At 37.6% G+C, this 14,212-nt stretch overlaps 1 protein-coding gene across 6 annotated transcripts in view; it reads right to left on the reverse strand.

The window, feature by feature from the left end:
• col11a1 (collagen type XI alpha 1 chain) overlaps positions 1-14,212 on the reverse strand; it is a 99,797-nt gene that overhangs the window by 71,907 nt on the left and 13,678 nt on the right. For 5 of the 6 annotated variants that reach the window (XM_023950174.1, XM_023950176.1, XM_023950177.1 and 2 more), the window contains exons 4-5: positions 10,478-10,640; positions 3,055-3,180 (exon numbers count right to left, since the gene is read on the reverse strand). In XM_023950174.1, coding sequence (XP_023805942.1) covers positions 3,055-3,180; positions 10,478-10,640 — 289 coding nt within the window. Of the gene's footprint in view, positions 1-291; positions 385-3,054; positions 3,181-10,477; positions 10,641-14,212 lie in introns of all 6 variants that reach the window. The other variant, XM_023950175.1, reaches the window with a different exon arrangement.

The following is a 14,212-nucleotide window of genomic DNA, read 5'->3' on the forward strand; positions in this document are numbered from 1 at the left end:
ACCAAACTTTATGAATGTTGTTTGAGTCATAGAAGTATCTGTTCCAATCACTCTATCAGAGAAATATCATATTTGTAGACATAACTGGACACTCATGAATGACATGACATTCTATTGTTTACAAGTGTGTAACGTTTGACCACCATTGTATGTATACACAGTATATATGGGGCTGAGATGTTGAAAGTGCATATAACACAAAATAAAGACAAAACACAAGACACAAACACATGGGGATTGGTGACAGATAGAAAGACGGGTATAAAAAACAACTTTTACGTCTTCATTTACCTGTGGCTCAGAATATTCATATGTTGGACTGACGTCTGTTGCACCTTCAGAGTAATCATAGAACTGAGTGTAATCTAAGTCGTCAGTAGTGTACTGGAAAGAGATGGGGAGACAGAGAAAAAAAAAAACAAGAGCAGGAAGTTTTAGCATTAGCGTTAGCATTTACAATGCAGAGTGCCAAAAGATGATAACAACAGCACAGATCATCCTTTAACCCGTTCTTTGAATTAGCGCAACTCTTCAAAAGTAAAATTAACGTAAATGAATAGATTCTGCCTGTAGAATCTGCAATGTCAGAATCCGTTGGGATAATGTCAATTGAATAACCTGTTAAAGAGTTGCGGTAGTTCGAAAACATGTGTGTTATTTCGACAGCTCTGGTATTAAAGGGTTAAGTATGCATCTTTTTTTTAGCATTTGTTACAACTGTTAAAGATTATATGATTTTTTTGACTGCCTCTGGATAATTTTGGGACAAAAACTTTAGCCTACAATCTAATTTACCATTGCTTGTAATGTACAACATGCTGATCTGTATTGATACTTCATCATGCAACCCTAAAAATGCTGTACTGATGCAAATTACTATGATAAAAATTTGGAAGGTATGCAGGTAGGCCTAAAGCTACATTTACACCGCCCTCTGCAACTTGGGTTCAAGCGACCACTTTCATAGAAAAGTCTATGTTAACATTTCTGGATTCTACATTCAAAACTTTTGCGTTCGCGTGTAGCTATGCAAGTTTCTACAACTGTTTCCCGGCCCTATGTACAAGACACTTGTCCAATGAACGTGCGCTAAAAGTCCAACCAGGTCTAACTTTGACCAATCAGGGACTCAGACTTGGTAGTGACGTATGGATGCCGTCCTTTCTAATTCATGAAAGTGCAAACCGTTTGAAAATTAATTATGGAGGAGAAATTTATCATTATTTGACACCACGACTTTCATATATCAGAATAGAGCTGAAAAAAAAAACCGGAGTAAGTTTGTGAGAAAAAACCCATTCTTAACTTTTTCTCATGTTACTCCTGGGTTCTACACACATGGGTCTCAGTGCGAGACCTGTGTCATGTGGGATAGGCATCTGATTACAACAGCATGCTGAAATGATTAAAATGGTAAAAGTCTTTGTCAGAGTAGGTATTACAGGTCATTAAATGAACCAAGCACAGATGTTTTGTTCTAAACTGGCTCCAGCATATCAACACAGCCAACTTTAGAATAAAGCAGCTCATCTGCACGATGATTCGCAGACAATTTTAAAAGAACTAAAAGTTTTAAAAAGACATGACAGGTACTATAAATAGTGTGTCTTTTATGCCTTCTTACAGTAAGGGTTTGGAGGTTGATAAGCGTTTGAGCTGCATTTCTTAGGTAATTTAAGAAATGCAGGAAGCGGTTAGAGTGTCAGTGTGGGTATCAGCTGTTTTTAATCTAACCCAGGAATAAGTTCCATGTGTATATACCGGTATATATATATATATATATATATATATATATATAGATGTGTGTGTGTGTGTGTGTGTGTTTGTGTATGTGTGCGTGTTTAGTTATTTAAACATTAAAAAGTCTTTTTTATACATCTTTTTAACTCTAAAAAATGTAAAAGGGGCAGACAAAAAAGTTTTCTTCTATCTGTTCCCTTTCATTTCCCTTGTATTTCAACTGTGCACGATCTCTTGTTCTTGTTGATTTGAAAGAAATAAAATGACATGTTAAACACATTATTATGTAGACGCTTCTTACTGTAGAGCAGTGTTTTTCAACCTTTTCTGAGCCACGGCACACTTTAACCTTAAAAAAAATCCCGCGGCACACCAGCATCCAAAAATTAAAAAAAAAAAGGATAAACTCATAGTCTGTATTGAACTACAGCCCCTCCATAATCTCACATGCATTTTTGAGATAATTGTTGCAGAAAAAGCTGGAAACTGCAGCTGTTTTTTCTAAAAGATGCAATAAAAGTTAAGTTAGAAGATTTAAAAACAGTTTGATGTGTGTTCGTTGGTTTCAAAACGTTTAACAACAGATCTCCTTGTGCGCTGTCAGTCTCACAAACCAATGCATCATGGGGGATGTAGTGCATAAAACGGCCGGAGATCGCTTTTCGGAGCCTCATTGTTTTGTTCACTTGTTCCACGGTCTGATACCGGATTCTGTGGAAAGCTACAGCGCAAAAGACGAGCTTTAGCTGGTATTTTTGTTAGAACTGAGCAACTTCACGAGTTAAATCGGGACAAGGAAGTGAAGACTTTAACCACTTCTGATTGGTCAGACCGATGACATGTGATTAAGCCCCCCAAGAATGATTGGTGGAGACAGTTAAAGGGACGGGACTGTTCCAAAATACAGCCGAAGGTGCAGCCGAATCGCGGTACTGTCATTCTTATCAAAATGTCTTTAATAAAATAAAATAAACGCAAAGAAAAGGTATTTTACGATCTTTTATATTCCTAACTCCTCAGTGTTTTATCAGGGCCTGTTTGGATGAACAGAGAGCTGAAATCCTGGAGATGGGAAATGTTTTTAGATCAGTTAATGAGGGCAATTTCCCACGGCATACTTGACCATCTCCCACGGCACACTAGTGTGCCACGACACACTGGTTGAAAAACACTGCTGTAGAGTATTTGAATGTTAAAAGAAAATAGAGAACATAAAAAAGAAAACAGAAACATGAAAATCACTTGAAATAAATTGAATAAAATCAGCAACGGGTGCCATGCTGAGCTTTCCCATGCCCTCCCAGGTTAGCTGACCTCTCCCAGCGGCTCCTGTGCCTGTAGAGAGTCCCTCTGCGGAGTGTCACATTCTGGGCTGTAATGTTCACAGTAGTCATATGCTGCTTTTGGATCATCAACAATCAGAAGCTGCTGGATGTCACCCTGCAGAAAACCAGAAGAAAACAGATTTAAAAGCAAACACAGATGCACCCCCTACATTTTTCAATAAGATGCTTGACATGTTATTACTGCTTTGCTATAAATGACACTTTGCACTAAAAACTTCCTGGATTGCAAAGACCTAATGAGACTAGATTATTAACCAAAGTAGGGGCATGCCTCATCTTGTCGATGTTTTCTCACACACACTAGGCAAAGTCTCAATGATCTTTTACACCCCATACTTTTAGGTTGTCTGGCAGACTATGTATGATTAAACAGCTTCACACGGACCCCACAAAGTCAAAACTTAGATGGTGCATGGCAGGAAAAAACCCCAGACAGATGGAAAATGATAGCTATCAAAAAGGTTTGACTTCAGGAAATCAAATTAACGGGAATCGTGAAGGCACAAGCCACAGCTGTCAGAGTGCCAACAGAAGTTAAAAAAAAGACAGGATTCCCGCTAATTATATCAGTCTGAGCTGTTAGGGTAATTTTTTTTAAATATTTTTGTAACACAGGAATATCTTGTATATTATAGATTAAAAAAAAGACAAAAATATTTTTTAAAGCAGCTCTCATAAAAATCTTCAATATAGAGTAAAATATTTTCTATTTATTTACAGCGTTTCTCCCACATTTGATGGTTTAATGTTTTATCTGTAGGATATAGATCCAAAATGTGACTATTTTAGAAAATCTGATTAAAATAGTAAAAAAGATGTTTGAAAAAAATCCCTTTTTGTTGGTGGCACAAACTGAATAATTCTTAAAATATGATCCAAACATCAGGGAATTCACTGTTATTATCATCGGTATGAGAAAAAAAAAAGAATAAATTGCACAAAATTCCAAATAACATTATTGGAAAAGCCAAGAGGACAAGAAATAAAACAACAACTGAACCAAAGAATCCCTGGAATTATAAGGTTACGTTGCATTTGTGCCGACATCTCTTAGCTGGCAGTGTTAAGCACACACCCACAGATGATACACATGCCTGAGTCCAAAGGTAAAAACCCTGTTTCACTTGTCTAAGCAGGGACACCGTACCACAAAAAAGGGGATTGGCATGAAGCGCAAGAGAAATCCAGCAAGTCCTGACCTGCCAGTAGCATGTGTATCCTCTCTGAGTGCAACAAAAATGTATCTGCAGATGTTAAACCTTCAATTCCTGTAAATCTGTATGCAACCACTTCTTTATGTGTACTGTAGCAACACATCAATGTCTTGTTTGTACATATTTGTGTACACAAAATGCATTTTTCCAGATAAATATAAAAAAACTGACTTAGATTGGTGAATAACTGACTTACTTATGTGCCTTTTTTAGACTTGTGCCAGCAGTATCATACTTTCCTGCTGTCAAAAATATGTTTTTCTGCAGTTTTGTTAAAGACGACTATATAAAACTATAAAGCTTTCTAGAAAAGCTGCCTAACAATCCCTGATATTATTTATCCTTTAAAGAAATCTAAAACAAAAACATGCAAATAACATTTTGAAACCCCTCAAATTTCATCCCTACTCCCTCCTTTTTGTGGGGGTCTGCTGCAGCTCATTGCGGCTGTCAAAGCGTACAGGTCCAGACACACCCCAAAGAGGCAAAGGATTTATCCTTTTCCCTTTTTTTTACCCATAATGATTTTACGCAGTTCCTATAGTTTCTGCATCTTAAAACAAAAGGCATGTATGATACCTATAGTACTCCACGTGAAGATAAAAGCTAATGCATGAGTCAATATACTATGAAGAGCAAAGATCAGGTTAAAAAAGATCCTGCTTTACATTAAAAATGTGACATCATTAGTTCTTATAGTTGGTCTAAACAGCTGGAAATTAAAAAAAAATGAAGGCCTTGATTTGAGTGTATGGAGTCCCAACTTGTTCATAATTTTAAAAAAAAGACCTTGAGCAATCACATAATCAACCAATAAATCTCTTAAAGCTATATAAAAAGATCAGGAAATTGTGAAAAATCAACACACAGATTTTGAATTAGCCCTTAAAGTGTTATATATATTTGATTTTGCCTTAAAAACATGTTCATTATTTTAAAACAGCATTTTACAATGCATCTTTTTTTTTTATTATGAACAATTTGGGGCTCCATTTGAGTGGAGTTGACTTATAATACCTTATAATCTAATCCTTAAAGGCAAATGAAATTCTGCAATCTGTGGATTAACACATATTGCCTTGGCTCATATGTTATCAGTTAAAAATAAAATTTCGGGGGAAAAAAGTCAGTCACTGACTCTGCAAACTGTTCCACTAAGATGATAAGTCTGTTTACAACATGCGTTCCAGGGACCACTTCCAACAAAACGTTTATGTAAACGTGTGTAAATGCACATTTCGGGCTCCTGCGTTTAAAACTCTCATGTTCATGCACAGTTACGCAAGTTTCAATGACCGTTTTCGGGTTCTGCGAACAAAATGCGCGGCCATTAAAACAGGTTGAACTTTGACCAGTCAGGGGACTCTGATTTTGTAGTGGTTTGAAATTTATTATGAAGGAGAAATGAATTATTATGGTTTGTGTCCGGCTGAATATCTATGACACCAAACATTTCATATAACAGAATAGAGCTGTAAAAGAAAAATCCTGGAGCAAGATTTGTGAGATTTGCACAACTTTGTCATTTCACATCAATCCTCTTTCAACTGTAAGTAGCAGACATGTGCTTTAGCAGGAGATAAAGAAGAAGGGGCCCCTCCCTACTCATCCAGTGTGAACACCAGGGGCTAAATGGACGTTAAAGAACCCGCGTTTAGCGCATTTTCCGAACACACTTCATAAGCCTGGTATGTTTGTAACTTTAGATGCAAAGTGTAAAGCAAGAATTCAGGAAATTACATAGTTTGAATTTAAATTATTTATTTGTATGATGATGCAGTCAATAAGTATAAAGCTCCAACAACAGCAAGAATACCCTCGCAGACCTGTTACTTCTACTTTGTCACCTGTTTGAACTAATTATCGCCATAAAGTACACCTGTCCACACCCTTAAACAGTCAGGCAGTGAACTCTCCACTATAACCAAAGAGCTGTCAAAAAACAGCAGGAATAAGAAGGTAGACCTGAAAAAGACCGTTATAAACCGATCTACAATTCACAGATAGCCTTGTAAGAAGAGATCAAGTGTTGGAGAAATTATTAGAAAATGAAAGAAATACAAAATTACTGACAATCTTCCTCCACCTGGAGCTCTTTGAAAGATCTTACTGGGTTGAGTACAAGAGGAAAAAATCCAAACATTATCAAACGTATCATTCAATAATAGAAACTAGAAACCACGCAATTTAGCCTTTACCATGCTGTTACCTTTATGTTTACGAGATTACAAAAGATTAAACATTGCCTAAAAAGCCCCAATAGGGCAATTTAAGTTCTGGATTTACTCGTGTACACGCATAAAAGATTGGATATAATTTGACAGCACAAGCTTTTTTTAGTCTGGCAATGATTGCTCTTTTGTTTCCTCTGTATTAATATCCGGCTGCTGGTTGTAATTGTACAAGACTCTGCAGAGTATCTCTGGTTCAATCAAACCACATCGTAACCAGAACTGCTCCCTTGACATCTCATCGCCCAAGGGCAGCATATCTTCAGAGTTACCACAGTCAGCCACGATCAGACAGCCGACACAACAGTTACATCTTGAGTGAAGCTTCCAGAAAGTCTTTCCAAAAAACTAGCAGAGAAAAAAACACTTAAATCAAAACACCTCATCTTGCAGGTTCAAGAGTAAAAGACTGAAATAATGACAAATTATTACAGATTCAAGGTCCATTTGCCACAAGAAACACAAAACAAATTAAAGACTTAAGAATAAAAATAAAAGCATTCGTAATAGTACAAAAATAATGACATAAAATTACCAAGTATCATAAACTAAAACTGTTGCCAACTAAATAGCTTAAAAGTAAAAAAAAAAAAAAAAACAGCGACCATACCAAAACCTCCAAATAGGAGACTGGTATCTGAAAGTGCTGTACGTTACATTGGTGAAGGTTAATATGATTTTGTTAATTGAGGATTTAAACGATAAATAAAACCATAGATAAAACAAAGCTTGGAGAGTATTAACTCTTGCACCAACAAACAAACTGCTTGCACTGCACCACTGTGTCTGCTTTAATAAAATCTTCAAGGCATCATTATCAGCTACCTGCAGCCTCCTCATGCTGGATGTCCTGTAGTTGGTCCACAGATGGGCAGTATACAGTTGTGTGCAGTCAATTTTAAGACTGTCAAAACGTGCGCGCCAGCATGTTTGCCTGAGCATATAAAAAACACTGTTGTCTGCGGATGTCATCATCATCATCTCTAAGTTTATCATTGGTGATATGACCAAGATATTTCACTTTGTGACAGACGTCAAGCTCCGAATCTGAAAGTTTAAAAGCAGGAATATCAATGTAATATCCTCCTTTGTACGAACAAATCAACACAGCACTTTTACTGGAATTGTTTAAAATGTCATGACATGTCATGAAAATGTCTGCATACATCAGGCGATTCACTTTAAGACCAACAACCATGCAACTGGTATCACTGGCATTCAGATCCTTCAACAGGTCATCTACGTACAAGAAAAAAAAAGTGGGGATAAAATACCTCTTTGTCTTACCCCATTGGTCATACCAAACGGAGACGAGACACCTGATCCCCACCTAACCCTTATTTTCTGATGGGCATTCCAGAAGGGTAGTAGTCTTATAATAAACCACGGTACACCCCGATTTTATATTCCCGTGAAAACTTTGGTGAGATTTACCCTGTCAAAGGCTTTAGATGTGTCAATTAAACATGTAAGTACAGACGAATTATCCTGTCTGCACTTATGAAATATTTTTTTTTTAGCTATACAGGGACCACATTCAAAACAAACTTTAACTTCAGAAAGAAATTATGAAATTGCTCAGGGAAACAAAATGCCATACAACAAAATCAATCATGTTTGTTATTCTTGACACAATCATAATTTTAATACTGACGGTGATGGCATAATGGTGTTTGAGCAACATGTAAAAACAGCTACAGTAGAGAGATAGGTAACAGTTTCTCTATAGGTGTGAGCTGGATTCAGCCAAAAACGAACAGAGTCTCATTCACTTGGCCTTGAGGTGCAGCGGGTGCAGAGGGAGGTGGGCAGGGGAGAGTATGCAGGGGGGGACTGGATGAGGAAATAGAGACGGGGGGGTGAAAGACTCCCATTCATCTAAACTAGATCTCTTTGGTGGTCGTCTCCAGCCTGTGGCAGGTATGGCATGAATGGGCATTTTCTAAAAAAAATGTAGTCCAGGTTGTAAATTAATATTTGAAGGAAAAAATTAGGTGTATTTGAAATTTTATGGAATATATCATTAAATCTCTTTCTTGAAGGCAGAAATCTTTTTTACAACTTGGAGAAAGACAAGCAAAAAGTTAGAAAGAAGTTTGATCCGCAATAACAGCATAATGGATTTCTCACATATTTTTCTATTTTGTATTTATTTGTGAACAGAATCTGAACAATAAGGTCAAAGTGTGACATCATTCTTTCAAGTGTATTTAATTGAGACACTCAGGAAGTAAAGGAATGTCCTTCACCCTCAAATATGCATGTCTTTCCCAGAAGGCAGTGGGCCTTGTGGACCTGAGGAAAGCAAGGACAGAGAACAGACAGGACACCTGATCCAAAAAAAAGGGGGGAAAAAAGCTACACAGAGAAGACTCTGTTAGCTGACTTTCCACAGATAAAATTCTAAATAGGCCCACTAAATGCAACCATAGAGATAAAGTGAATATAAAAAATAAACTTCAAAAGAAAAAACATTGTGGTATCCTAACTGTTGGTGTCCAGTCAGATATCCGCTTTTTTTTTCAAAGTTAGTATCAAAATATCAAGATCTTTTTATTTTTTATATACTAAATCTGTTTCCATAATTTTACCTATAAAACATTTATGATCACCATATTTTCACGCTATGAGGCACACTTAAAAATAAATTCCAAAGTGCCATAAATTAGAATTAATTCGGGTTGTATTTACTGATGTCAAAGCAATTTTGAGAGGTTCACAGTGCTCTGTCAAAATGTGAAGTCTAGTGTTAAAAGGTTTAAACAGTCACACAGTCTATCTAGGTAGCTAATTTCATGTTGGTCCACTAATATTTATCAAGAATTAGAATAATAAGAAAAAAACTGTTAAAACCTGTTAACCTGTTAAAAACAAATACAGCTCCAAGACTTCTAGATCTTCTATTTGATGCCATCATCTTTCCTGCGACAGACTGGCGACCTGTCCAGGGTGCTTATTCACAAGTGGAATAAGCATCCACTTGTGGATAAGCTCCGGCAGCCCCGTGACCCCGAAAGGGAATAAACGGAAGAAAATGAAAACAAAAAAAAAGAATCTTTGCTTATGATCTATTGTCCCAGTAACCTATGGATAACCTTTGTGTTATATCATTAAAAAAAAAAATGTGATTCCTACAAAAGCTAATGTGCATTAGAGATGCCACCATTCTTGGTTTAAAACCAAACTGTATGTTACCCCATTAATAATAAAAATAGTAATAATGAAAAAAAATTGATTGTATTTATCTGCACTTTTTTCCAGACACTCAAAGCACTTACAATGTGTCTATTATTCATAGTTGGTGATCGTAAACTACTGATGTAGCCACAGCTGCCTTGGGGCAGATGGACAGCGGCGTGGCTGCCAGTATGCACCTACGGCCCCTCTAACCATCATACGCATTCACACAACAGTGGAGCCACACTGGAGGCAGGGAGGTTGGAGTGTCTTGCCCAAGGACACAGCGGCGGTTGGCTGGGGGGAGCGGGGATCGAGCCGCCGACCCTTCGATCGTTGGCCAACCTGCTCAACCGCCTGAGCCACATTAAACTGAATTGTTGGGGAAAGCAAACGGTTGCATATGTTTACATTGGAACGTATCAAACAAGTGTTCTAAACTGAATATATTTAATATTGTTGTATTACATTACACCAGGTGTAATACAAACCAACTGAAAGGTATTTCTTCAAAAGGATTTCCCTGAGTTTTTTTTTTCTTTTATGCACAAATCCTATATCAAACCGAAACCCCCCCGACAGAAAAACAGTCTTAAGATTGCTAAAATTGCAACATTTCTTGGTTTAGGATAACAAAAAATGTTGGACTTCATCTGTACTTATCAACAAAACATTGTCGAAATTGAAACATACTTCTAATGGTAGGACTCATGATCTACAGGAAGCAGTACATTTGAAATGTGAAATGTGAGTGGGTGCCAAAACCTACGTGGAAAACCTCCTCATCTAGAATCCTTGTGCCGAACACTGTGATGCCATCGGTGCTGACGGAGGCGTGGTCGCTCCTGGGGAGAGGCTTGGTGATTGTCTTTTTACAATCCACAATGATGGTAACCGTCTTCTTCTCCACACTGATCGCCACTCGATGCCATCTGATCATGGAAAGCATAGATTCATTACCATCTACAGGCAGTATTAACAAAGCAGTACTATCTAAGAGTGTTGACCTTAGGTCTGACCTTTTGAACCACCTGAAGGTGTTTAAGCCAATCTGTTTAGGTTTTTGTGAGATGGGTAGTAACTAAAACTTTGCATTCCATACATAAACATTTTACGAGGATCTGAGTTTCATCAAGTGTTTAACATTGTGGTTATTACACTTCAGTCAGGTTTCTATCACCAAAAAAAAACAATTAGGCTCAGCCGTTTTATTTATAGGCACATTTCCATCATATGACAACAGTTTGTTATAAAAGTAGGAGTGCCAAACTGAAACCAAATGGCCAAACTCTTTCATTTGGGTCTCTTAAAAAGCTAAAGTTTAAAATAGCAGAGCAGTGTAGCCTTCTCCAGATGTTTAAAACAATCAAGGAGCTTTTCAAACCATTAAAATGATGCCTACGCAGATACAATTAAGTTAAAAAACTGAGGTTGTGCACAAATCAAGTGCATTCATCAATAATTTCATTTGATTTTTTTCTTCTACTCTAAATGTTTGATTCAAAGTTCTTCACCAACTTTTAATAACTTATGTGTTCTAGCACTGACTATCCTGCCTAAATGCTTTATGTCTTCAATTGACATGACATTTTGTCCCAACAGCTGCTCAAACCCAACAAATGACCTTGCTCAGATTTGGTAAATGTCTTCCAGATGACCCTCTACACCCTTGATGTCAGGAAATCTGAAGCTGCGATAAACTAGCAGAGTAAAAATGGTTAGTACAGCCCTCAGACGGCATTGTTAGTAAACAGCCATTATGGAAAAAAAATTAGCCTGTCTGCTGAGCAGCTTTTTGTTTGTTTTTGTTATTGTAAGAGCCTGCACAACTGTCATTAGGTTTCGGACAATGTTCATAAGGTAGCAGTGGATGCAGTTTATTGTTCCCCAACAGAAATTGAGATGTGGAGGTATTGTTTGCTGTTGCTTTTTTGTGCTACTTCCCAGAGGTTGACATTGCTTGACGTTTTACCCTTGTGCTATCTTCGATGACCCCATAAGTACATTGACGTGTTCTCCCTACCATGACAAAGGTGGATAAAGGTGGAAAGATTTCATGTAATCCATGGACACCAGTGAAGATCACAAATCATTGAAGAAAAAAGGTTCAACACACTGTCTAGTGCAGGGGTCGGCAACCCATCGTTTCGGAGCCACATGTGGCTCTTTCATCCATCTGTTGTGGCTCCCTGTGACTTTGGAAAATAATGAGTATTTTATAATAATTAAATTTTATTTTAGTTTGTTCATTTTTCATGGCATTTCAAAGGCGCTGCTGGCTCCGCACGAAGCGCGAGCCACGTAAAAAACAGCTTCGTAATGATCTCGTATTTATCGGGCGAGACCTGCAGAGCTGATAGCAGGGAGAGGAACGCGGGGCGGCTTCAATAAACACTCCTATCTTCTGCCGGGTACTTGACGTATCGCGGGGCAGAGACCAACTTGCTGATGACAGACTGAGAGTTCGCGCCAGCGTTGCCAGATAGAGTCACAGTTTTCCTGCCCAAAAGTCATCTGAAAACCGCCAGACCCAGCCAAAAACCACCCAACACAAGTTTTGATTATGTTTTTTTTCCCGTACTGGACTGATAAAATGAAAAAAAATTCTAAATAAAAGATAGTTCAGACTAATAATAAAATGTGTACAATATTGAATATTTCTTCAGCGGAGCGCCTTCTTCCATTCATTTTCTTAACCCGCTCTATCCCCGCTATAACCTGCGTCCGGCTCTTTCATCCTTGTGCTGCGCAGGAGCACCCCGACTACCGTATTTTGCGCTCTCTGTGTCGGACACACTGAGGAGCGCGGGGGAAACAAATCTCAGCTGCAGAGGATGTGAACAGGTGAACAGGTAGGGAGGAAAAGCAGGTAGAGAGGCGGAGGAGGGGCTTTGGATCAAACTCTGTCAGAGAGATGCAACACGGGCGTCAGATTGAGACGCAGCTTTCCCTGCAGGAGTTGAAGCAGAGACTTTCCCTGGGAGGATTTTATGAACTCAAACATGGAAACATGATTACCAAGTAGAACTACCAAGTAGAACAATAAACCTGATCTCTCCACATTCTCAGTGTCTACCATGCATCGATAAACACATCCCTCCATGCAGCGATCAGACCAGAACCAGTAGCTCCTCCCACACGCGGCCACGGTATCATCCTTTTTTTTTTTTTTTTTTTTTTTTTTTTTTTTTTTTTTTTATTATTGATGCAGAACAAAAGTGACATACAGCAAAGGAACAAGGAACAATAAGCTGTACATCAAATGTTCAAAATAAACGCCAGGGGATATACAAGCAAAAAAATAAACTTACACTAAATTATACAGCTGAGCAAGGTGATACGTTTTAATAGCTTTTTTGTTTGTACTGGGGGAAATGGAATGTAAGTAACATCTAACTTGGGCTTGTAAATCAAGAAAATTAGGAGCTTTATTGCTGAATTTAGATTTGTGAATATAATACTTGGTTAATAAAATTAGAAGATTTATTAAATAAAATTGAGATAAAAATGTCTTATCATAATTAATGTAACCAAATAAGATGTTTTTCCAGGTTAAATTAAAATGTGGATAAATTTGAGTTTTTATCAAATTTGTCATTTTGTCCCATATTTTTTCAGTGTACTTGCAGGTCCAAAAAATATGCACCAACGTTTCCTCAGACTGAGAACAGAAAGAACAGTTTTTATCAATATCCCTTTTAAGCCTTTGCATATACTGATTTGTTGGATAAAACCTATGAATGATCTTGAATGAAACCTCTTTCACTTTGTTGTTTAGAAGATATTTGTTTGGCAGAAGCCAAACCTTTTCCCAACCCATTTGACCATGAAGTGAAGTCCAGAAAGTTATGGCCGGGGATTCAGTTTTTAGCTCCTGCTGGAACAGTCTTCGGATGGCTTTGTTTTGATTTGTCAAAGCAGAGAAGCAGAGTTTTCCGACAGCAGTGTCCATCACATGAAGCTGTGGTTGGGGAGCAGATGGAGTAGGAGTTCCTTTATAAAGATAGGTGAGGTTGAGGGAAACGGCATCAAAAACAACCGAAAAGTCCTTCATAGAAACAGGGATCTGGTAGAACTGAAGGAATTCGGTGTAAGTGTAAAGTTGACCTTGTTGATTGAATAATTGACTAACTAGTCTGATATTATTATTAAACCACTGTTGAATAAAGATAGTTTTGTTTTTGTAAAGAATATATCTATTGTTCCAAATGTAAAACCTGTGAGGAGAAAAATTATGTTTATAAATCATGGACCAAGCAAGTAACATCTGTTTATGAAATGAAGATAGTTTGATGGGCACTTTGTCGGGCTTGTAGGTGCAGAGCAGTAAAAAGTCGAGGCCACCAACCTGGGAAAAAATATAATTGGGAATGAAGTTCCACAGAGAGTTCGGATTTTTCAAAAACTTTCTTATCCAATTAATTTTAAAAGTCATATTTAGGGTACTGAAATCTAGAAAGTTCAGACCCCCACTAGTGTAATCATTCATTAGAACAGATTTCCT

Source organism: Oryzias latipes, chromosome 20 (assembly GCF_002234675.1).
Source record: "Oryzias latipes chromosome 20, ASM223467v1".
Taxonomy (NCBI): Eukaryota; Metazoa; Chordata; class Actinopteri; order Beloniformes; family Adrianichthyidae; genus Oryzias; species Oryzias latipes.